General features: G+C 33.7%; 3 protein-coding genes across 13 annotated transcripts; 1 reads left to right on the top strand and 2 right to left on the bottom strand.

Annotated features, from left to right (window-relative positions):
* Positions 1-53: 53 nt before the first annotated feature.
* LOC139107909 (protein cordon-bleu) lies at positions 54-15,833 on the bottom strand. 10 transcript variants are annotated; one of them, XM_070665814.1, is made up of 14 exons: positions 11,687-12,131; positions 11,371-11,502; positions 10,939-11,155; positions 10,766-10,835; positions 8,448-8,591; positions 8,048-8,192; positions 7,353-7,436; positions 7,098-7,224; positions 5,001-5,636; positions 4,421-4,831; positions 2,885-4,251; positions 2,659-2,756; positions 1,376-2,519; positions 54-1,214 (listed from the first exon to the last, which is right to left on the bottom strand). In XM_070665814.1, exons 5-14 carry the CDS (start codon positions 8,564-8,566, stop codon positions 1,194-1,196), a joined length of 4,152 nt encoding a protein of 1,383 aa, XP_070521915.1. In that variant the 5' UTR covers positions 8,567-8,591; positions 10,766-10,835; positions 10,939-11,155; positions 11,371-11,502; positions 11,687-12,131; the 3' UTR covers positions 54-1,193. The 10 variants fall into 10 exon arrangements, with proteins under 10 accessions (XP_070521915.1, XP_070521911.1, XP_070521912.1 ...); XM_070665810.1 differs by lacking the exons at positions 10,766-10,835; positions 10,939-11,155; positions 11,371-11,502; positions 11,687-12,131 and adding exons at positions 13,609-13,814; positions 14,250-14,627; positions 15,743-15,831; XM_070665811.1 differs by lacking the exons at positions 10,766-10,835; positions 10,939-11,155; positions 11,371-11,502; positions 11,687-12,131 and adding exons at positions 13,609-13,814; positions 14,582-14,627; positions 15,743-15,819.
* Positions 15,322-17,444, top strand: LOC139107920 (17-beta-hydroxysteroid dehydrogenase 13). Of its 2 annotated transcripts, none has more exons than XM_070665836.1 (7): positions 15,322-15,633; positions 15,760-15,933; positions 15,996-16,172; positions 16,251-16,400; positions 16,477-16,736; positions 16,851-16,976; positions 17,042-17,444. In XM_070665836.1, the coding sequence occupies exons 1-7, from the start codon at positions 15,628-15,630 to the stop codon at positions 17,106-17,108; spliced, it is 960 nt and encodes a 319-aa protein (XP_070521937.1). In that variant the 5' UTR covers positions 15,322-15,627; the 3' UTR covers positions 17,109-17,444. The 2 variants fall into 2 exon arrangements, with proteins under 2 accessions (XP_070521937.1, XP_070521938.1); XM_070665837.1 differs by having other exon boundaries at positions 15,323-15,553.
* Positions 17,445-17,881: 437 nt separating this feature from the next.
* On the bottom strand, positions 17,882-23,803 carry Sym (symplekin scaffold protein). Its single transcript, XM_070665820.1, has 16 exons — positions 23,458-23,803; positions 22,796-22,992; positions 22,480-22,713; positions 22,106-22,392; positions 21,792-22,021; positions 21,528-21,713; positions 21,001-21,440; positions 20,640-20,912; positions 20,366-20,549; positions 20,036-20,277; positions 19,748-19,926; positions 19,501-19,661; positions 19,278-19,413; positions 18,815-19,179; positions 18,671-18,748; positions 17,882-18,549 (listed from the first exon to the last, which is right to left on the bottom strand). Exons 1-16 carry the CDS (start codon positions 23,509-23,511, stop codon positions 18,463-18,465), a joined length of 3,333 nt encoding a protein of 1,110 aa, XP_070521921.1. The 5' UTR covers positions 23,512-23,803; the 3' UTR covers positions 17,882-18,462.
* Between the last annotated feature and the right edge of the window lie 5 nt (positions 23,804-23,808).

Genomic DNA, 23,808 nt, shown 5'->3' with positions numbered 1-23,808 from the left:
TATTCAATCTAGGATTGGAGGAGGAAGAGAGATAAAAAAATCTATTCCAGAAATGCAATAAATGAATATATCTTATGTTTCTTTGGTTACATATTGCACATTGAATGTTATTTAAAGGAAAAATATATGATACTATAAAACCGTGAAAATAAACTTATTAAGAAAGGAAAAATGAGAGAAAAATTCAAATATTAAATTAATAACATATTTACGGGTCGCAAGTTACCCGGCAAAGTTATTGGCAGAGTTGGAAAGTAAAGCATTCCTTGCAACGCGAACAAATAAAGTTACTTTTGTTAATTTTTCCGTTTTTTGTATAAAAATAATAATTGCATCTTATTCATAATTTTAATTTTAAAAAGAACGTTTTTAAATAATTCAATGCTTATAAATATTATTTATTGCCATCGAGGCGTGCCAAATTTCGTATATCAATTTGGCCAGTTTCAAATCTATGGTACGGAGGGGTTTTATTCTAATAGAACTTGAGCGGTCTTTACGCGAAAACGAGTACTACGTGAAATCTATATATCAGCAGTATTGTCACACCTATACGTATTATTTTCTCTCGGTACAGTGTTGACAGAATTTATGGCGAGAATGTGATGGAATAATATTATATAAGTACAATACAACTTTATATAAATGCAATTAAAATATAATAAATTGCAATACATAATAATATACTCTTTACATTATAAAATTATAATTTTCCATTTGCAGAAAAATTTTCCATTAATTTTTAGATGAAAATGTTACGGTGATTATTATTATAACAACAAAAATGCTACATGATTTTTATTTTTATCGATTTTAAAGATTTAATGATATATGTTAAATTTTAATTTAAAATATTAATGTTTAGATATAAAATATAAAGCAAATATACAGATAAAAAACAATGTAAATCAACTTTTTAAACGCATCTTAAAAAGCCTCTGATACTCTAAAGTTAAATTTTTCTCATAATTCTATTTCCATACATCTTTTGTAAATATTTAAGTAATATATCTCTCATTTTGATACAAATAAAATTGATTTTTATATTTGGTATGTACATAATACGATACTGAAAATAAATGATATCGCTTTAAAGTAACAAACAAAATTAAAAGAAATATCTGAACCTTGGAACACCATTCATAAAGTTTCAATTTGGATTGTCATACGAATTCAAATTGTTCTATAAGTTTCTACATGTGATTAGTGTTTTTCTGTAATTTGAAACAAAAATAAATAAATAATGTTAATTAATCAAATTATAATATTAAACGGGCTCTGAGCCCTTTTACAAATTAATACTATGAGAAGGAATTAGTGCACAATCACTTCCAAAAAGTATTTTTTTTTTTATCTCAAATCACAATATACTTACATTTTTTAATTTTTCACGTCCGCCAAAGTTTCGAATGGACTCCATTAGCATATCTCTAGGATTTTGAACTGGCATTGATTTAGGTCTCGAATTGGTGTTCTTTAACGTTACTCCAGTTATTACCGGAATTGTTGGAGGTTTAAAAGACTGTGCGTTTTTATTAAAACCATCAACCGTTGACAATCCATTTTGGTTTATTTGATTATTATTTATTGTAGAGTCAGTGGTTGATACTTTGAATCCTTTTACAATCGGTATAGATGAATTAATCTTTATAGCATTGTTGCACTTGAGAAACATTTCATTTTGGGATTCAAGATTCTGATTTGTCCCATTTATTCCTATGACGGACGTGTACGTTTTCGCTCGCGAGTTTTGGTGAATGGCGTGTGCTTCGGACTGACTTTTAAACGAAAAATCATTTTGATTAGTTGGCTTTGCAAACCAGGCATAATCATTTTCTTCAGCGTTTGAATTCGTGATTCTTTCTATATTACTCGGCTGTATACAATCCACCGAAAATCTATTAATATTGGAATGTTTAGGTTTTTGTTTAAAATTTCCGTGTTGTCCGAATGTTTTTGTTAATTCTTTGAAACTCATTGGTGTAGTATCGACTTCGTTTTCGTTATTTTTCAATATTTCCTTCGACGTTTTGTACGATCTCTTGAGCTCGATCCCCATCACAACAGGTTTATTTTCATTCTTTTCCATATCAGGCGCTATACTAACTCGGTTCTTGAAATTGGACGTTGCCGTATGTGCGATTAATTCATCGAGTTTCGCATTTTCAAAAGAATCGATATTAAATTCGTGTTTAGTAATATTTTTACCAGCATTGCTGGAATAGTTTGCAATATCCCTTTCGTTTTTTGTGCCGTTGATATTAACAGTAATCTTATTATCATTAGTACTGCTTTTTCCCAGCTTGTAATCAGTATCAGTTTTTATTTGAACATTGATGCTAGGTCTTTCAGACCAACTACCTAGACTAATTACAGGTGGATTTATATATTTTGTGCTTTTTTCATTCGGCAATGGATTACATTCTGATTCTAAAGATTGTCGAGATTTGTGTGCTGATATTGCATTTGTTTTAACTAATTGTTCATTACGTTGGTCATTATATTCGATTTCATACCTGCTAAAAAATTATTTTATTATTACAAAATAAATTTGTATAATAAAAATATGCATGAATTTATTCGTATAATCCTATCTTAAAGAAGCCGTGTTAAACCAAATGATACCTTTTAAATAAAATATAACAGATACATACTTACTTTGTTCTTTGGATTGATAACGCATTATTATAGTCTTTGGACATATTTTCTTCCGTTTGTTGAGCATTCTTCAACTGCGGTAAAATACTTTTTAGCACCTATATGTTAAAATAATCATTTTATAAAAAAGTTAAGAAACATTAAATATTTAATTATATTATTAACTGTGTATTGATAATGATACGTGATAATATACATTTATTTTTAATATATAATTTGAAATTACCTGTATCGATTGTAATTGTTTCTCTTTGGTAGGTTCCTTCTGATTTTTTAATATATTATCTCTCCATAATGAGAATTTCTCATTACTTCTTAATGTGTCGGAATTCAAGTCAGTAATGCTCGTAGCTTTTCTTACGCCAGTAATCTTTGCTTCCATTTGCGGTTCGTATCTTTTCGCATTAATTTCTTGTACTTCCTTTTGATACTTCATATTAGACATTGATATATAACTTTTGGATCGCTGAATATTAATCTTATCATTGGGCGCGTTAAAAGACTGCTGCTTATAAAGCAGCTCGTTGTTATTGCGAATCTTTGGCTCCAATTTACAGTCAACGTTACTCGTATTTAGCTTTTCTGATTTATTTGTTGCTTCATGTGATAAATCATTATTTGAATATGTATTTCTCGTTGCATTTCTTTTATCGCAACTACAGGTACCAATGTTTCTTGATAGCGTGGCAAATGTTGTAATAAACCTGTCTTTTGAATTTTTTGTACAATCGTTAAATTCCTCAAATTCTTCAAAAATATCCAAACTTTTTTTTCTAGGGTAAGTAGTGATGGTGAAATTAGATAAAGTGTTGTCAACTGGTGCCAATTCCGGCGTGGATAAGTTGTCCATGTTTCTTCGATCAAAATCTTTACTAGCGGTTTGTACTAATGTACCGGTTTCTATCCTGTTTTCCAACTCCAAGATTACTTCTTTTTGTAAATTCGAATCAGTTTCCGTTTTTTGTGAAGCAGCGTTTTGCGCTTGCAGAGCAGGTTTAATATCGATTTCTATTTCAGGTACAAAATCCAGTTTTTCTTTCGACACTCTTTTATCGTTACAATTTACCTCAACATTTTTTAATAATTTTTTTGTTGATTTCGAATTTTTATTGTTACTGTCTACCGTATCAGTTTGTTCTACAGTTGGGCTTATAATCGTTTCTTTAAAGGCTTCTATTGATCCCAGCGTGACTGCATCACAATCATCAAAGACGGGGGAATGCAAATCACGAAAGGCATTCGGTGGAGCGGGAAGTTGATACTCCCAGTCATTGATTGATAATTGGTCGCTTGTTAACGATGCAGAAGTCTTTTGCTGCAAGTTTGCTGTATTTATATCTGATGTGGTGGAACTTAAATTGTTTTCTGCCAAAAAGTTCATACATGGTGTATCGTGTCTGTTGAATTCATTTTCCGCTTCAACAAGTTCGAATTTATTTGCAGAGTAACAGTCGGCAACATCTGTTTGGGTAGGTTTAGTTGTATAATTAGTCTTGAGAGGCAATGGTTCCGGTACCGGAAATGATGGTTGCACGGTCAATAAAGTATCCGATACTTTTTGCAGCAAAACATCAGTTTCGGATGAAATATCTGCTGATATAAGTAAATAAAATACGAAAGATGTTAATAAAGAACATAATAGTTCGACTTATTTAAAAACTTTTACAAAATTTCTTATTAAAAATTATATATTTAATAAATTCAAAAATCTTAATTGCAAAAAGTTTACGATAAAAAATACTGCCAATATAAGCTAACTTACTTCTTTTTGCCACTGCTTTAGTTTCCTCGGTTTTTGAAGTGTCTTCTACGAGCGTATTAATTTCCATTTTGTTGACTAAATTTGATTTAGAATGCTGGTCGATATTTGTTTCAATAGTAGAATTCTGTTGAATGCAATTAGATTCGTATGTTGTAATTTCCGGCTTCAGTTTACTATCTAACTGACGTATGGATTGTGCGTTTATGCTAACGTCAGAATTAACTTTGGAGCAATCAATATTAGAGTTGGCTTTCGTTGGTGCACCAATATCTGATGACGGTTTCGAACGTTCTATATCGGACGTTAACGATTCCTCGGAATCAACGATGCGTTCCAAAGCCAGTGTAGAAATGGCTGACGACAGTGGTCTGGGCATCGGTGGAAGAGGAGCTGCTCTCTTTTTTCGAAGACCTACGCAAATAATTAGCTGTTGACTACTATCTAAATTGTGCAAACAATGTCTGTTTAAAATTATTTATTAACTGCGTATTTTTTAAAAATTATTATCAAGAAATATTTATATTTAATTCTAAAGAGTTTGAATGAATAAGCTCTTAATTATTATATATGTATACATCACCTGTGGAACTAAGAGAAGTGCTGCTAATCCCTCGACTAAGCGTTCCGTCAGTTGCTGTTAGATTGCCCAAACTCTTGCTCGACTGGGAAGTTTGCGCCAATTTTCTAGACGCATCAGATAGACCTGACACTTTGCTTCTTCTTGGCAAAGTTTCCGGTAATCTTGCAGTTGAATCCGGATTATCGCTGAGTACAGACGCTTCGTGATAGCCGGAACTGTCGCTACTGTTACGACTATGGTTGATCGTCATTTTATCGTTGTCCATAGGCGTATCTTGAACGGTTTGTACAATATTGGCAGGTGGTTTCGGAGCCGGCCTTCTTTTTCTTTGCGGCCGAGCTGGCGGCTGAAGAGGACTAACGCTTCTTGCAGTTTCATCACTCCTGGCTGGCGATACGCTACGTGCACCGAGATTATCCATACTCGGGGTATTTTCCTTGGATTTTTTAAACATAAAACCGAACACGTTTTGTTTGGTTTGCTGCCGCCGCCGTTCTTCCTGCTTCTGCAACGCCATTATGTCTTGCGTACTTAACGTCGAGTTTAGACTTCCAGTTTGTTTTGCATACAGCGTTACTTCTTGTAAGTGATAGTCTTGCAGCGACAGCGATAGATCCAACGTTTCCTCCAGATTAACTGCAACAAGAAAAAACAGAATGTATCAACGATTCCAGTAATAGTATATTGAGCAACAAGTGCGGAAAGTTGTTCTTTACCAATAAATGTGGGGTCGAGTGGACGAGCTGAAAGCAATGGTAGGTTGCAGGTTCGATTTCTGATTAAGGTAATATTTCTCGCAATAAATTCTTCTTAACATTAATTTAATTTAGAAGCGTATATTAAATCGGCTTTAATAAAAAAAAAAAAAAACCTTGTGTTTCATGTATCAATATTATTCAATCGCACGATTCGGTAAATTAAAATATTGATATATATGATATTAAAATAAAACAAAAAAATTATTAATCGCACTAAGATTTAGTTTCAATTTTAAGACCTGTATCAAATAAGAGATTAAGATTGAGATTAAATTGGAATTTAAACGAACAAAAACAATATCTTGTTTAGTGAACTGTGCTTAGACTCGTAAAATTTTAATCTAATCTTTAATCTGATACTATAGGCTTTAGACTTTTTGAATTATCAATCACATTTATTAGATTAAAGATTATAGTCTATCCACGACTGATTAATTGAAAATTTATTTCTAGCAATGTAGAATACATGTATTTCGTAAATTAATTAAAATTTATTAATAATGCAAAAAATTAATTTAATTTAATACAAAATTAATTCAAAGTTTTCGTTTTCGACATCAACGGAATTTAAAAAAGTAGCGAGTTGCGAAAGATATGGCGATATTATAGCGGAAGAAAGGATTGAGACGTGTCCCTCACCTGTATATCGTCGCTTGCGGGAGCATCGGCTCGCGTCGCAGCGTCCGAGGGACTCGGCACGGCGCGAACGTGAATGCACCGGGAGGTATGCGAACGGGAAACTGGAATTGCGTTCTCTCTGTTCCCTCGCGTAGCGCGGCGTGGCGCGGTGTGGATCAATTATAAAGCGTACGCGAGCGAATGCGAGCGGGTAGGCGCGGGGTGTCCGCGTTTACATTCGCTCCTTCGCGGGACGAGCGCACGAGGATGAGGACGAGGAGGGCCGCGGAGCCTAATGACTAGGAGTAACAAGTACTGTAAGTTGCCAGCCGGCAACCTTGCGATAGTGATCTCAGTAACCGGTCGCTATAACTAGCCAACTGAAATATCTCGTGCATGTTTGCGAGCCGCGATATAATGCAATGTCAAAAATGGAGATGGAATGCGTTCAATCGTTGTAAAGCTTTGAAAGAGCGTTTGATCATTTATTTATAAATGATCAAACGTTATAAATTATATATGTTAATTCGATAAAATTATATTCCTCTAACTGTACGTATAAAAAAAAAACTCAATCATTGTTTAATATCGTTTATCTTTTTTTTATACTTTAACTTTATAAATAATAGATTTTTAGGCTCCGGTTTTATTTCCAATATTTATGCTTTTGTTAATTTTACTGATCTAAATCTATACAAAATTGTATTTTATAAATTATTACCTGGATGGCGAAGCTCGTACTTGCTTCTGTCTAGATTTTTTTTCCGGCATACTTCATCCAGAATTTCTCCAAGATTCCTCTTCGGACTAACCCTCGACACATACAGCTGATTCCTCGGCAAATGTACCTGCATTAATAAAATCTAAGATTATAACTCCTCACCGTTTAGAAATAAAGCACGTTTGAAAACCAGCCTGGATTACCGTAACCACTTTGAGAGTTTATTGAAAAAAGCTTGCTGATATATTTCCTTACCTGCAATCTAAATGTCGTCTCAAAAGGTTGATTAATTTGTTTCATTTTATGGGTGCATGTGCCTTGCTTGGGAAGTAATTTAACCTGAGACACACACAAAACAAAAACCACTTTAATTCCTTTGACAAATTTTATTCGTGCAAAAGTTATAAAAGTTTAAGATTAGCTCCTATTCCACAGTATTTAATCAGTATCTCAGATAATGCCGGATGCCTTCGTGGTGAATATATTTAATTTTTTTTTTAATAGAATTAAAAAATGTCCAACACTTAATACTGATTTTCGTGAAAAATTCATGTGTGTTTAATTAAAATTGTAATGACAGAATTTACAAAAGAAATTATGTTAATGTTGATAATTTCTAGAGAAAGTATATCAATCGGTACTGAATACACGTGCGAAAGGGTTAATCTAACACGTGACTCAGCGAGTGAGCGTCAAAGAATCGTTGTTAGAAAGCGCATTCTTGCGTAGAAATTCATGTGACACGCACAAGAAAATTGTTAGTATCGTTAATAGTACTTGTTATTACTTAAACAAAAAATCAAACAAATAATACATCTTTAATCTATGCTTACAAATCTAATATAATAAAGCTAATTATTGAATGTAATATCTTATCCATGAAAAGAAAAGCATGAAGAGGTGGGTACAACTAATTTCATTTCTTTACATAAAATTAACAATAAAATTACCTGAAGAGCATCCAATGCTCCTATAGGAGTATTCGGATTATGAGGTAGAATTAAGCCCCGTTCGCCGATTGCTTGCAAAATATAACTGGAAGCTGTCAGTTTGTGGGTCGTTGCGATCTGTACCAGAAGATCCATCATTGGCGTGCTGCGAATAATCGCATTAACAAATATCGTTTAATTCAAAAACATACTCATTCAAAAGAAACATTTTTACAACATAATAATGGTACGTTAATTGTAAATATTAATAAAATTAATATTGATTATAAATTGTAATAATAAATTTATCAGCTATTAAAATTTCTCTGCTATTAAGAAAAGCTATTATAAAAAGCAATTTTATATATATATATATATATATATATTTTTTTTTTTTTATCTTCTCTGTCTTTGAATTTACCTTCTCAATACTGTAACTCTCTGCGTATGAAGATGATGACCGCGAGGTAACTGGACTAAAAGTTCCATACTTCCAGTCAGCATATCTGCCGGGGTATCTTCAGTTACAGTAAAAACCATTCTGGACAGCCTCTCCTCTTTATTTCTGAAACAGTAAAGCATTTATTGTTAACAAATACACTCCTCTTACTATGCAAAAGCATTTACGCGAATTAATTAAAAGATGCAAAAAAAAAAAAAATTGCCAAAAGATAAATATCCCATGTATAGAAGACTATAAATTATTTTTATACGTTAGATACTTATCATGATATTTTTTATAAGTAAGGACACATGAATGTTTGTATATCAGCGCATTATAATTATTTGTAAGAAAGATTCTCGTGAGAACTAAAACAATAATGTGAACACTGTTCGTGGACAATAATAAAGAAACGAAATAGTGGTTGATCTAGTTTTCCTAATATTATCACGGTATGTGAAAAGAAGACAAATATAGTGCGAGAAAGTTGGCGAAACTTAACAATGTATGAAAATTTGGTAATGACGAAAGAAAAAGTTTCTTACAAGTTCTAGCAGTACAGTTATATTTTATTTAATTTTATTTCAAAAGGAAAAAAAGAAAGAACGTTATTTAAAATAAAAAATTGATTAATTTATACTGTACTTTATAGCGAATTATGAAAAACACTCTTTAGCCAAGCTGAAACAGACATCTTTGCTTCATAAAATCTATTTTCGCTATTTTAAAGTCGTCGATGTGCATGACTAACTGCGTATGCAAAATTTCAAAGTGCACAATACAATTGCATACGTAATTAACACAGCGATACATAATACTATTGTGTCTAAAGTACAACGTTCATTTGTATATTACGCAATACACGCATCATGCAAACATATTCGTGCAATATCCTACTTCTTCGTATATTATTTCTCTTATTCCACAGTCAATAAGATTCAGTTCAAAATGTTTTTTAAAAAAGAAAAAGAAAAAAACAGTTAAAAAGAAAAAAAAGAAACCTATTATTATTGATAAATAATATTTAATTTTACTTTTCTGCAATTAATATCAATACAAGATTATGTAATTTACATGAATATTAATAAATAATAAAAAAAAATACTGCTGTTTATTCTTCTTTGAAAGAAAAAAAATTCAGAAAATGTGTCTTATAATTTTCGTGATGATAAAATATAAATTGGACTAAACGCGTGGCCATTTACCACAACTTATCGCAACATGTCGATTTAACATATCTTCACGTGTCGCCTTTACACAACTACTTGCCTTGACACGATTCCGCCGCGACGAATTTTATCTTTATAAAATACATTCTTCAAAACAGTTTTAAGTGATACCTAATGTCCAGATTATCTATAATATCTATATTCCGTCTTTCTAACTCTAGTCTTTTCCATATAGTCGTACGTATGATTTCCTAGTCTATAAAAAAAAAAAAAATACTCTGCGCCTATTTCAGTTGATGGAAGAAATTCATTTCAATGAGGAAAAGGAGTTGAGCGAACTGTCAAAGTAAATCTGTAAGTGAATCTGATACCACAAGTGATTCTGAAAAAGAAAATACCCAAGTTCACAGGCGCTTTCATATTCAAGCAATTTTATTTCTTTTATTATATCTCGTAAGACTTTTCTCCCGCGTCTTAAATATTCTTTTATAATTGATTTAAAAAAAATTAATCATTTAAGTATAATTATTAATAAAATAATACACCCCAAAATAAAATGTTATTAAAATCAAATATAAATACATTTTGTGTTTGGAGAAATGTAATTAATTATAGAAAACGATAAATTTTTTAAATGAACTCACTAATAATAATTAAAAGAAAAAAAAAAAAGCAAGAGAGCAATCTTGAGTGAACTTTCGGTTTAAAAACCGATATTGGATTATTAATCGTCAAAGACCAAATAACGATTATACGGTACTCAGTAAGAGACTGGTTTGTTAATCATCTTGCAATAAAGTCGCATAATGTCGGCATCCTTGCGGAGTTCGCGCAACGGAAGTCAGAGTCGAGGGAACGTGCAATTAAAATTGATTACAACCGTTTTCCTAACGGCGCGGCGGTGGGATTATGGCAAAAAGTATGCAATATGATCCTCTCGTTGGGAAAAGACAGGCGCCTGTTCGCCAGCGGTAATAAAGTCGTAGTTTAAATATAAAGATACACAATGCTGATAAGTGCGCGATATCACGCTTTTTAAATCGGTACGTGACGTCAATATAACTGATTGTGAGTATTGTCGTGCAAGAAAGGCTCACGGAATTCTTTTTGCTATCGAAGTGATCATACCAATGTGATATAATTGCTATCAGACAGCTATCAAACGATTCAGTACAAATATCCTGATAGTGTACGATATCTAATTAAAAAAAAAAAATAATAATAATCATTAAAAAAAAGTAGTAACGTTCAATAACTATTTTATGTTAAAGCTGTTTGTCTTAAAAATTTGTTCACCTCACCTTTCTCGTTCTTTTTCTTTCCTCTTTTCTACCTTTCTTTTTTTTTTTCCTTTTCCTTTCTTGTCTTCTTTTCTTTTAACTCTTTCTTGTTCACTCTCCTTTTTTCCCTACTCTTTTTTTTTTTTCACTTCTCCTGTTTTCTCTTCTTTATAGAATCGATAAATATAATGTTAACCGCACCGTTCATCAATTGGGAACTTTTACACGAAAAATCAACCTTAACAAAATAAATTTTATTTTCAACAAGAAGTTAAGGATCAGTTTTATAAAATTGAAATTAATTTGAATAACATTAACTGTAAATACTATATTACTCGAATAACTGGAATGTATCATTTATCTCTATTTTTTATAGGATTACCATTAACTTGAATAAACCAACTAAATTGCAGTATGTATATTATATAATATTTTACATCAAATTATACGTACCTCTTTTGCGACTACGTATTTACGTTTCGAGATGCTTCGAACATATTACACGTAACGTAAACATTCTTAATAAATATTAAATATCTTTCTTACTTAACGTTATATTACAGAATCGTTGCTTGCCGTAATCAGCTGCAAAAAATCAATCGTGCGTTGGTTTTGTGTCGCAAGATAATCGTTATATTTATCATTGCACGGAATCTTTATTTTTTTTACGGTGCATTGAAGTGTTTTTTAACAACAGCATTTCGTAATCGAAGTAATAAAAGCCATCCGAATATATGTGTGCGCCCGACGGCGAATTCGGCAGTCTTACCTTCAAGATCGCGTTGCCGTCATATCAGCTAGCTAACTGCGACCGACATATCGGGCCCGATATCGTTATTTCCACAGCTCACATCACTGTCATTAGCCCGGTAATAAGCCACACGGGAGTTAAGACGGGTGGCTTTTAAATGGCCACGAGCATTTCCGACGTGTACGCGAAGATCTCGTTGACAACAAGACCAATTGCTTCCGCCGAGAAGCTTCGTTCTCTCCTCCCTCGCCGATTATGCAACAACTGCGTGGCGGACGGCAAACTGCGACGACAAGTACCGCGATCTTGACAGCGCGCAGAATTTATCGTTAACGAGAAAACGCGCTATCTCCTTCTCACTCGCTCTCGCGAGCGGGCGTAAAAATCCACGGCAAAACTAACTGCACGAACTGTCGCTCCGCAACTGACCGACAGACAGGTAACGGCTTTCGCGCCGGAACACTTCGGTAATTTTCGCCTCGCTCGGTGCACGTCACGGTTGCAGGTACAACACATGCAGGCCGCCTTGCTCGGGTTCGTTCGGGCCTCGGCTCGAAAAACAAGTTGGAAACATTGCGGCGAGATTGCTCCGTGCTACTGTTTCACCTTCGCTCGATGTTTTGTCAAAAAGAACAAAGAAAAAAAAAAAAAAAAAAACAAAAGACAGGCTTGTAATCGCGCGGTAACTTCGCCTTTCGATTGTTTTATCTGAGGTCGCCGCTCGGACCATCTAGGTACACCGCGTTCTATGACCGTGCCAGTTGTCCGACGCTTCCGACTCCGCCATCTTCAGCGATCTTCGTCGCCGCTCGGTCGCGCTCGCACGTGACATATGCCGCGTTCGTTATACTCGCTTTCACGCTGTCACTGTCAGTGCTACTCCGTCCTTCTCGCTCACGTAATGACGCTGACAACGTGGAAGCGAGCATAACGAATTGATGTGGCTGTAAGCCTATCTTCCGCCTGGTGGCAACGTGAAACGTTACAGCATTCGCAACGTAGGCGCACGGCAGAACGACACGGGAAATCAGCTGTTCGGTTCGATTTTAGCTACCTCAACCCAGAAAAAGAGCCTGACGCTGAATGTATCGAAAGATAATCGTACTATTAGTATGTATGCTCGCGATATTAATTTAACGTACCGACGTTATCGGCATTATTTATTTTATTTTCTGTATTATCGTTGACAGAGGACGCAATGCAATAATGTATTGGAAAATAGCGGTCTTGACTTTCGAGCGAAATAGTCGTCTCTGAACGCGCAAACTTTAGAGAACCTGATTCGCATACTAAAGCGGTTCCCGCAGACCGGACGCGGAAACGCTTGCCAAAAGTGAGGCACTGTCAATCGGACTATTACTCTCACGGGAAAGCGATGACTCGATTGGTCACGGCGTTACTTTGGGTCGTGCGACAAACGGTTCCGCGTCCTCTGCAGAGGAGCTATAAGCGTATACCGTTTGAAAAGCACTGTGGCCTCGACCTTCTCATACCAAGACTCTCGTTTTATTCTTAGTTTAGGAATATATCAATAAAATATATTTTTTTATCTGTATTTTAGCGATATATCATGCATTAATATTGAAATATTAAATATGTATATATCATTAAGATTCTGGCCACGAGCTGAACTTCCTGCAAATTATATTACACGTATGTATGTGTGTGTGTGTGTGTGTGTATGAGCATACATATATTACGTCAAAAGTTATTTTAAAAATTTGAGCATCCTACAAGCATTCTTTAAATATTTACTGCACGTTCGCCACATATCAATTTAATGAAATGTACGTACATTTTCCGAACAAAAAATAACGCAATAATCATCCATATACGATGAAAAACGCACATTTGCCGTAAGAAGAGAACAATGAAGCGCTTTGGTTGAACTTAATTACCGACATCTTCATATTTTTAATCAGATATAAAAGGTGACTCACCTATCTTTACGCGGTAGTGTCGTAATAGCCGTATTCAAGGATCTTTCATACTGATTATTATCCTTTTTAAATCGCCTTGGGATCGCTGCACAGGCATCCTGTGTGAAACTATAAGTTCTTCGTTTCTTTAGGCACAACATATTCTCGATTGTCTTTCCTCACAAACTCATAATGACTTCCACTTCCAATCATTAACAAACGATATCCTTGAAATCATGAAGAAAATTTATCATTTTACACGTGTAATATAATATAGTTCTGCAAACATTTTTTTTTTTTTTTTTAACTTTTCACGTTACTTAACGAAAATCACAATGATAAAAAAACGTGCACGAATCACCGAACTCGCAATATAATATACATGTCAACTCTCTCTCGTCGTATAAATAATATTCGTGTATTAATCTCCACACCGAATCTACATCGATTGGTATATGAAACTAGCTCAACTTTTATTTGAACCAAGCACTTGAAAAACGTCTGTTAAAAAGGTAATAAATACAATAATGTTATATTAATTGTTAAGCACACATGTGTAACGCTCAACAGGTAATGGTCTGATTCTCGATTGCAACGAAACTTGTCTTCTATGCGCCACGGATTTAAGTTATTTACACATTTGCGGTAAAACAAATGATTACGGTATATCCGATCGAGGAAAAAATATGACGACTCTTCGTGCGAGCTCTCACGAGAGAAGCAAAAGACGTCAGCCTCACGCCGAAGTTATAACTGTACTGAACACCGCGTTCAGAATCTTTCCTCAGGCACAAGTGCACTCGGTGATAATGACCCTCACGAAAATTACGAGGGCATCGTCTCCACGGCTTACAGCCCCGCATGCATATTTAGGAGATAACATTTCGTGTCCTTCATAGTCTTTTTGTATTATAATATATGTATATAAAGTGGATACCACCGCCACTTTAAATATTTTAATTTATATAAATACAGAATGTATGTATCTATGTACGTGTGGAATGTTCTAAACCATCTGAAATCCTCTCAATGCCGCATTCCTAAAAAAAACATAAAAAAAAAAACTATTTGAAGACAATTGTTCATATTAACATGTTGAAGTTATAATTTATAGGTTTTAAATAGAAAGAAATTAATTATTATTTCATAAATGATAAAAGAATTGAGATTTTCGGCGGTCAAGCACAGCTAAGTAGCCAATGTTGTTATATTAATTATTTTTTTGATAATAATATTAATCGAGAACTTTAATTGATAATTAAAGCGTCGCAAACTTTCAAATTATTTTTGCACTATTAAATACTTTTCAAACACATACACTAATAAATTTATTAAGACATAATGACTATTTGATAAGAATAGAAAAACAAAATACCATTGTAAATTTATACAATAATAATATTTAAAAGATGTTAATTACCACGCGCACACATACACACGCGCGCGCGCGCGCGCGCACATGCACTCATTACCTGTTTTTTAAGCCAGACTAACAAATTTCACTTTTTAATTTAAATAAATCATATCTCAATTTTCTGTGAATTATCAATTTGGCAAATTAACGGTTTGTGTCACATATCTCGACAAATACATCAGGCTCTGCATTCAAATAAAATGTTCTCACGTCAGTAGCGTGGCGGATAATTGCCATAAACATAATTTAACTAGTACCGTGGCGTAAAGCGAGAACTCGACGACCGTCGGGAGCGAGATTCGATCGGCTTCCACATTTTCTTCTGCCAACTGGCGACCGACGGCTAACGTCGCGAGGAACCTGGGAATCGTTGCGTTGTGAAAGAGGTTTAAATCGCGGATGGTGCGACACGGGTTTAAAGCGCTCCGGAGTTGAATTCTTAACATTCCATTGACTCCAGGATTAATTTCGTCGAGCGTGATTACAGATAACGTCGATGCGAGGAACCGCGTCCGATCCGACCGGACAAAGTCCACGAACCTCACGCACAAGGTACATATTTAACGGGTTCCTCGATCCGTTTAAACTTGCATGTGCGCGATTTTTCACGGCTAAATAATTTCGCGATGATGGTACGTATAGCGGCCGGCTCTTTCGGCGTCAAGTTGTGCGAATTTTCGTCGCGAAATTTATCGTTTCTCACCAAAATCTTGCGCGCGATAAGATTGTGTATATACATACATTATGCAATCTTGCAGGACAAGCTAGGAAGTCTTCATCCACCGGAGATGTTAATACGGATATACTCGCTATGTATTCTGGCGCTGGATCTCGTGACCCTTCTCGTTGGAGTATGCTGCACGATTCTAATCGCTATTTACAGAATGTTTAGACCACCACCCTTGAAAAGTCTCAACTATGAAGTGGCTATGGTAATGTCGTTTTTTTTATTAATGTGATTTTTGCACGTGTCGAGTATAATATCGTTGCTTAGGTCATTGGAGCAGGACGTGGAATTGGTAAAGAACTTGCTCTACAATTGTGCCAGCTTGGTGTCACGGTCGCTTGTGTGGACATCAATGCAGAGAGCTGTGCCATCACTGTGCAGCGAGCCCAACAGTTGCACGGTGTATGTAAAAGCTATCAATGCGACGTAAGAAGCAAAGACGAGGTACATAACTTCTTCATTTCTGTTTACAAAATCTATGATTTAATGTATATTCTTGAGATGTCGATATGTTAATACCAGGTTAGTCAAACTGTAAATGTTATTAAAAATGAGTTGGGAAACATTACCATGCTTTTCCACTGTTGTGGATTGCCTAGTCCACGTACATTAATACAAGAGCCGTCGGAAGTAAGAGACACTATGAACGTATCGGTCATCAGTCATTTTTGGGTAAGCATGTTTTCAATTAAATATACATTTAAATATATAAAAATTTCAATGCAAGCAATCGATGTTTTTTTTATAGTTGTTGAACTCAGTTCTGCCAAGTATGAGACAAGCTGGTAAAGGCCACATCACAATTTTGTCATCTGTTGCCGGTCTCTCCAATGGATCGAGCGATCGAGGGACTCGGGTTCCTTTATCCACTGCACAATTTGCCGTACAGGGATTAGCAGAATCCTTACATATGGAATTGAGACATTCAAATAGCAATATCATCGTTTCACTGGTTCACGTTTATCCATTTATCGTTGGGTCAGAAGTCGCGAAAGACATACGTTTTAGGTGACTAATATCGTAAATTTATGCATTTATTTTTCATACTTTTATTATTTTGTAATTATAATCTGCGACAGTAATATTATTCTAAGGATTACTTCTGAAATATGTTTTTTGCAGAATACCGAGTTACTTTGGTACTATGCCTGCTGCAGAAGCTGCTAGACAAATTTTAGATGGTGTCCGACGAAATTATGCAGAATTTAGTGTACCAGGATATCTGCTTTATCTTGCTCACGTACTTAGGTATTTTTACTCGTTACATCGCTATACATAAGATAACAGGAATCTAATAAATTTTTTGTTTTCAGAATTCTTCCAAAAAAAGCATCTTTTATGTTGCGCGATTTATTAGATACTGGAGTTGACTTCGCATAATGTTATATATTTCGCTACATGAATAGATGCATATATTTTTATATAATCTATTATACGTGTAAATTGTATATTGATATTGGATTTGAATATTCCTAAGATATAATTGGTGTATTATTTTCAGATTTGACACATTATATACCTTAAAATACTTAAATAATTTATCAATTTAAAACTATTTTACGTGATATTATTTGGTTCATAAAAAATATAATGCATGTTTTAGTTATTTCTTAAAAGAAAGAATGCAGTGTGTGAGAATTTATATTAAAAGATATTTTTATACACTTGTAAATGCTATGTTCTACCATGAAAAAAGATTTATTACTTTCATAAGAAGTTAAGTACACTCTATTTTATTTTTCAATATATTTTTTGACCTTAAGCATAATTACTTTAACGTTCAACGTATATATGATATATATACGTATATGTAATATTAAAACTGATTTGTTATTTAGTTTTTACACATAACAAAATCAATTATATTTATTAAAATAATGTATTATTTCTCTACTCGAATTAATAATTAAATTTTATTTTTAATAATCACATAACACAATAATTATTTTAATATACTTATTATAAAATAAAATTATTTTATTTAAGACAACATGTGAACGAGTAGGCAAGAAATGCAAGAACCTTTATAAAATATTTTCAAAAACTTCTGTTAAATCGAATAACTGACGATGTTTTCAATATTTTTTTTTTTTTTTTGCAATTTTAAAACTTTATATGCATTTTATACGAAATTAATTTATTTAACAAATTAATTAAATTGCATATTATCTGGTTTATATAATACATTATAACTGATCTTTTCATATATACATACATGTAAATTAAAAATATAATCAAAATTAAAATTATTCATTAAAAAATTACAATTTCCGAAAAAACTTTTTTTTTCAAGTATTAATGATGGTATTTTAGCACCATTAAAATTATTAATTAACTAAGAAGCTATATAGCATAATTATTGTTATATTAAATACCGAAATAAATGTTTAAATTATACTGAAATTAAAAGATAAAATTAATCTCTAAAACTAATAATATATGATGTCAAATTATAGAAAATGTATCGAGTAATCGTTCCAATTATTTAAATTACTGTTTAGTTTGTAACTCACATTTAGCGTTAAGTATTAGACGATCAAATCCATACTTACCGCCAAATGGAGATATAAATTATTATTAACAAAATATGTGATTAAATGTCGCATGTAGCGATGTAAAAAAAAAATAATAATTTACTGTACAATTATGAAAATTTATTAATGTTAAAATATTCGATAAATGATACTTCTGATTTTAACATTGGAATGATAATTTTATAATAAATGATTTTAAGCTAATCTAAACCGGGAGGGGCTGGTTCCGAAAGATCAATTTCCATTGTATCTGGTTTTTGATCATTCGAATAATCACCAGGTGGTGCCTGAAAGAAATTGATGGAAGAGATAGTTTTTGAGAAAATACCGCGTATTTATTTTAAAGAGTTATATTATAAATATTTGACTCAAAAAATTGTTCCTTTATATACAGGCATCTTTACTCACAATATCAAATTCATCGTGCATGTCACAGGGCACTTTACCCTGGATGACATCCATTTTCGATTGTGAAATGTGTGCTTTCTAAAGAAAAAAAAAAATTATTTATATAAGAATTATAAAGAATTAAGAATTTGTGCTATATTTTACCTGATTCTCGGTAAAAGCTTCAACATGAGCTAATAAAGAAGTACGTAAATTGCTCGCCATCCGAAGTGCTTCTGCCAATTGCGGCGGTGGCAATTGTAAAATAACAGTAAAACTTTGCGGCTGCGTGCGTTCACAGCACTTAACGAAGCCTTCCCACACTTTTGGTTGCTTCCAAACTTGCTTTTGAATTAAACGTTGAAGTATATTCATAACAAATCCACTTAACCTGGGATAAAGAGCCAGACTTTGTATAACTGTGCGCATCAATAATGTCGGCAAAGGCGTCATGTCCATAAGACGTTGCATCACAATGACGACCGTTTCTTGCGTGTATGCTTGTTTTTCAGCAAAGCACAGGGACGTTGCTGCAAACGATAAAAATATTCGCAAAATTTACAACTAATTTATATTGTTAAAATTTTTTTCAAATAATTTAAAATAAATGTTTCACAGATTAATTTACCTTTAATGATAGTTTTTAATTCAGCCTTGCTCGGATCTATATTGTGTAAAGCTATCAATAATTCTGCGGGCGTAATTGGTGACGTATGAAGTACCCCACTATCGTTATTATATGTTCCGAGTAATCTGTTAAACACCTAAAAAGAGAAAAAAAAAACAGATTTCTTATACCTTAATCATGCTTAAAATAACGAATAAAGTAATATTTATAATGTATTACTAGCCTCTTTCACGACAACAGGATTTAGTTTTATTAATTTCGGTAATGCAGCAATTACTTCTTTCTTCGTCAACCCATTTAAAACAGGTATTAGAAATCTGACGTCGGAGACTCTCGTTTGATATAACTCGCGCACTCTGGCCACCAATTCGGCGCTTGGGGCAGCTGCGTACATAAATACCATGTAAAATAACGAGAAATAAAAAATCGATACTACATACATATGCATCTTTTAAAAAATAATAACGTACATTTTTCCGTGAGTATATGTATGATCCTTGTAACCAAAGTTTCAGATCCTTTCGGAAAGTTTTCAACAAGTGCAAGTAATTGTGGACTAGTCATTCCTAAAGATCTCACTGGCCCTTCCACCAATCTTAATACAATACGTTTCACGTCTGCTTCCATTGATGTATATACCTTAGCTAATCTAATTTTTTTTTTTCATAAAAAACAAAATTATAAGAATACACAATAGTCCTTTTAAGTGAATTTATATCTTATACATATAATAATTTAAAAAAGTTTATCACTCTTACTCGTGAATAAGATCTTGATGTTCGCTAAGAAGAGCCAGATATAATCCTAGACAAGCACGCGTAGTTGATTCGGTCCACTGTTTTTCATTTTGTGGTCTGCCTCTATCTTGTCCAAAAACAATTTCCGGTGGAATTGTATATCGTAGAAAGTCCAAATACATAATTGCATATTCCTTAATCAGTTTACTTAATTCTGCTCGTTTATATAACTGACAAACTAATTGTATTGCAGCTTCCCGAATCTATTTATATTATATTATACAATATTATAATAATATATTATTATTAAATATTTCGAGTGCATCGTATGTCAAACGATTTTTATCTTACCGTATTATTTTCATGTGCGGTGTGACATAATAAAACGTTTAAAAATACCAGTTGTTTTGTAGGTCTACGCACTACCATTTCTTTCAGAAGCTGCAACGGCGCAAGACCTCTAGTTTCGTCAGATGATACCAATTTTAAAGCCTCTACAGCATCTTCTGTTATTAATGGTGCTTCCAGATAAAGTCTTTTATAAAAAAAAAAATTTTTTTTTAATTAGCTTATCACAGATTATTTTTTAATTTCGCATAAGTATATTTTTTAAATTTAATATTACCTGGATAATAAAGTATCTCGATCTTTACCCTGAATCAAATCAATAGCTGAAACTAAAGTGCATAATAAAAAATTATATGCTTGATGCGGAGCTTCTTGTGGTTTTGTACATAATGTAGTTCGTCTTTGAAATCCCTGCAATAATGCATACTCTTCATAGAGCCAGCCTAGTGCTAAATCTAGTCGATTTCGCATGTCTTCGGTAATATAACGCAGTACAGCTTCTTTAATATAGGGATTAAAAGTAGCTGCTAGCGTAGTCAGAATTTTAGATCTGTAACATGGAATAAAAATCTAGATAAGTTAACAAGAACCTAGCATGTATTATATATTCTCACGTAATAATTAATGCTTCGTTATACCTTACGGCAGCTACACCACCAACTGCAATATCGTCGGAAAGTAATATCCTATTAACTGCCATAAGTAACATTCGTTCTTTAGTATCCTTCGATAGTGGTTTTGTTACCTCAGCTAATTTCAATGTTTTTAAACGATTTCTAACTTTTGCAAGAGATTTTTCATGAGCTTCTAACGACGCTTTCGCCTCTTTCTCTTTTTCTCGATCTTTTTCACGTTTACGCTCCCGTTTTGCCTCGGCTACGCTAATAGTGGGATTTTTAATTAGATCTTCCATAACAGCATCTTCATCCTTGTCTTTTTTACTCTTTTTTACTTTAGTCTGTTTGATTTGTGCTGCTAAAAGTTTAGCAATTGTTTGCCGCTGTATATTAATATCAGTAGTTGCCGTGGGTTGATATTCTCTTTGAAAAATTGTCGACATAGTATCCGGAACCCATGCCTAATAAATGCAAATTATTTAATAACGTATATTTGTAAATTAAACTTTATTTTATAATATAGAGTAATATATAATTTGCGATCATACCATACTGTCCATCACTAAATCTGTGGCAATTTCCACACTGAGTCTTTCAGCGATAAAGTTTTCAGAAAGTTCAATTAATTCTGGTAATTTAGGCACGGGAACTGGACTTGGCACCACTTCTGGTTCGTCGGATATTAAAGTAACTTCAACTTTTACTCGCTTCGCAGCTGTAGCAGCCACCATCTCCTTTGTAATTCATAAATAAATTTTTAAAGATAATATGTATAATAAATAATATACTTAGTCAAAATGTTGTATATATACCTGTTGCCGCTTTTTCATACGACGAACGTCATCAGGTTTTGGATAAGCTTTTATAATTTCTTGCTCTTTTGCTCCAAGCTGAGTCAGCTGTTTAGCTATAGCTGAAGCATACTCTATACTAGCAGGGTGTTTCATCAATCCTAGAAGCGTGAGTTTCAATTGTTTTTGTACACTTGTTACTTGAGAATCGGACAGCGTCGGTGGTAAATCATGTTGCAACCTTTGTAGTGCTGTAATATACGACATAAATTATGAAATTTTATACAATATAAAAAAAAAAAAATATTATATCGCATAAAAATAAACGTATATACCTTGAATTACATTTGACATAAATTGTGGTCTCATTTTGGCAATCAACGCCAAAGATCCCATGCAAGTCATTAAATTAACGCTGCTAACGTGTGGAGATCCGTGAAATTTAATAAGTAAATCCATAACGTGATTCGCTTCTTCCTCCAATTTCCGTCGACGAGCTATTTTCAACGTTAGCGGAATATCTTCGAGAGAGAAATCGTCCGACTTCTTCGGACTGTCGGGATCTGGATATGTCTGTATTAAAACGACACCTTCAAGAAACTTTACTGCCTGTGTTCTTATTCTGTAATGTAGAATATTTTAACATTAGCATTAGATCTGAAAATAACGGAAACGATTATTTTCAATTACTATAATTAATTATATTCACCCATCGTTATCACTGTCAATCATGTTTATAATTTGAATTTTAAGAGCACTTAATTGTGTCCAAGCCAATTCCATATCCGTCGTGACTATAGGAGCGCTGGCAATCCATTTCAGAGCGGCTCTAAGAATTCTGCCGCTCGCTCGAAGTGCTCGCTTAGCTACGACAGACGTTTCGTCTGACGCTAATCTAAGAAGTATTTGGACTAAGCGAGGGATGACTTCTGGATACTTAATTCTGAAAAATTAATTATGAGAAATACTGAACGTCTGCTCCTTCCACAAACAAAATAGCATTATAAAAAATTGTCAATAATAACCCTGCTTCTTCGATAAATCCTGTAACAGTCTTTCTGACCTCGGCGTTTCTATCCAGCGAGAACTGCAGAATGTCATCTAAATAACGATCTAACAAATGCGGCTCCTTATTTAATAAAAGTTCCTGTACTTTACATATATTTGTAACTTTAACTTCCTCAGTAACGCTTAAAGAAGCTTCATTTAGCCATTCAACAATCTGCAAGAGAAAATAGAAATCTTTTGTAATTGTTGCATTAATGCTCGAATATAACGAATACAAATTATTTATGTAAATGACGAAAATATTGTTAACTTTAAAAACAAAATTTTCTGCACAGTTCTCAAATAAAAATATTTCGTAAAATCATCGACACAGTTTTCTCTCGCAGTGTTATCAATGTTAGTAATAAATTGCTGCTAATGTTAATAAATAATAAAACAATTTTGTATGCGTTTCTGCACAAGCCAAGGATGCAGAATAGTTTTGAACCAAAATAAAAAAAAAAGATAAAAAATAATAAAAAAAAAAACAATATAATCGTGAAAATTTCCGTTTTTTCTCGATACAAAGACGTCTCTGGGCAACGCAACGAGACTCTTTGACGAGTAAAATGAATACGAAAGTGAGTGCGCGGTCGCGTTTCTGCCGACAAAGTGGAATTTTGAGGTTAACGTCACTGACCAAGTCGCTCGGCGCCTTTTCCGCCTCGGTTCTTCTATGCAACCGTGGATCCATTGCGTTCTAATTAAACTTAAAGTGACGAACGTACGAGTCGTGCGGACGCGAGAAGCCTAACGCGAAATTATACGCCCAAATGTAAACGTGTCCCAGCCTCGCAACCACACGTGCGTCGCATCGGTTTCGCCCCCCCCGTTTCTCTCGTTCTTCGCAACGATACGATATTGATTCCGGTTTACGGGCGAGCGAGTCAATCACCCTTCGCTTGGGCGTATGTGCCACGGTGGCCCGAATATCGTTATTCAAATGTCGACGACAAGTGTCCTGCGGTACGCTAAGAATTCGGCCTCGCCA

This window comes from Cardiocondyla obscurior, linkage group LG14, assembly GCF_019399895.1.
Source record: "Cardiocondyla obscurior isolate alpha-2009 linkage group LG14, Cobs3.1, whole genome shotgun sequence".
Taxonomy (NCBI): Eukaryota; Metazoa; Arthropoda; class Insecta; order Hymenoptera; family Formicidae; genus Cardiocondyla; species Cardiocondyla obscurior.
This window is presented reverse-complemented; position numbering and strand designations above follow the sequence as displayed.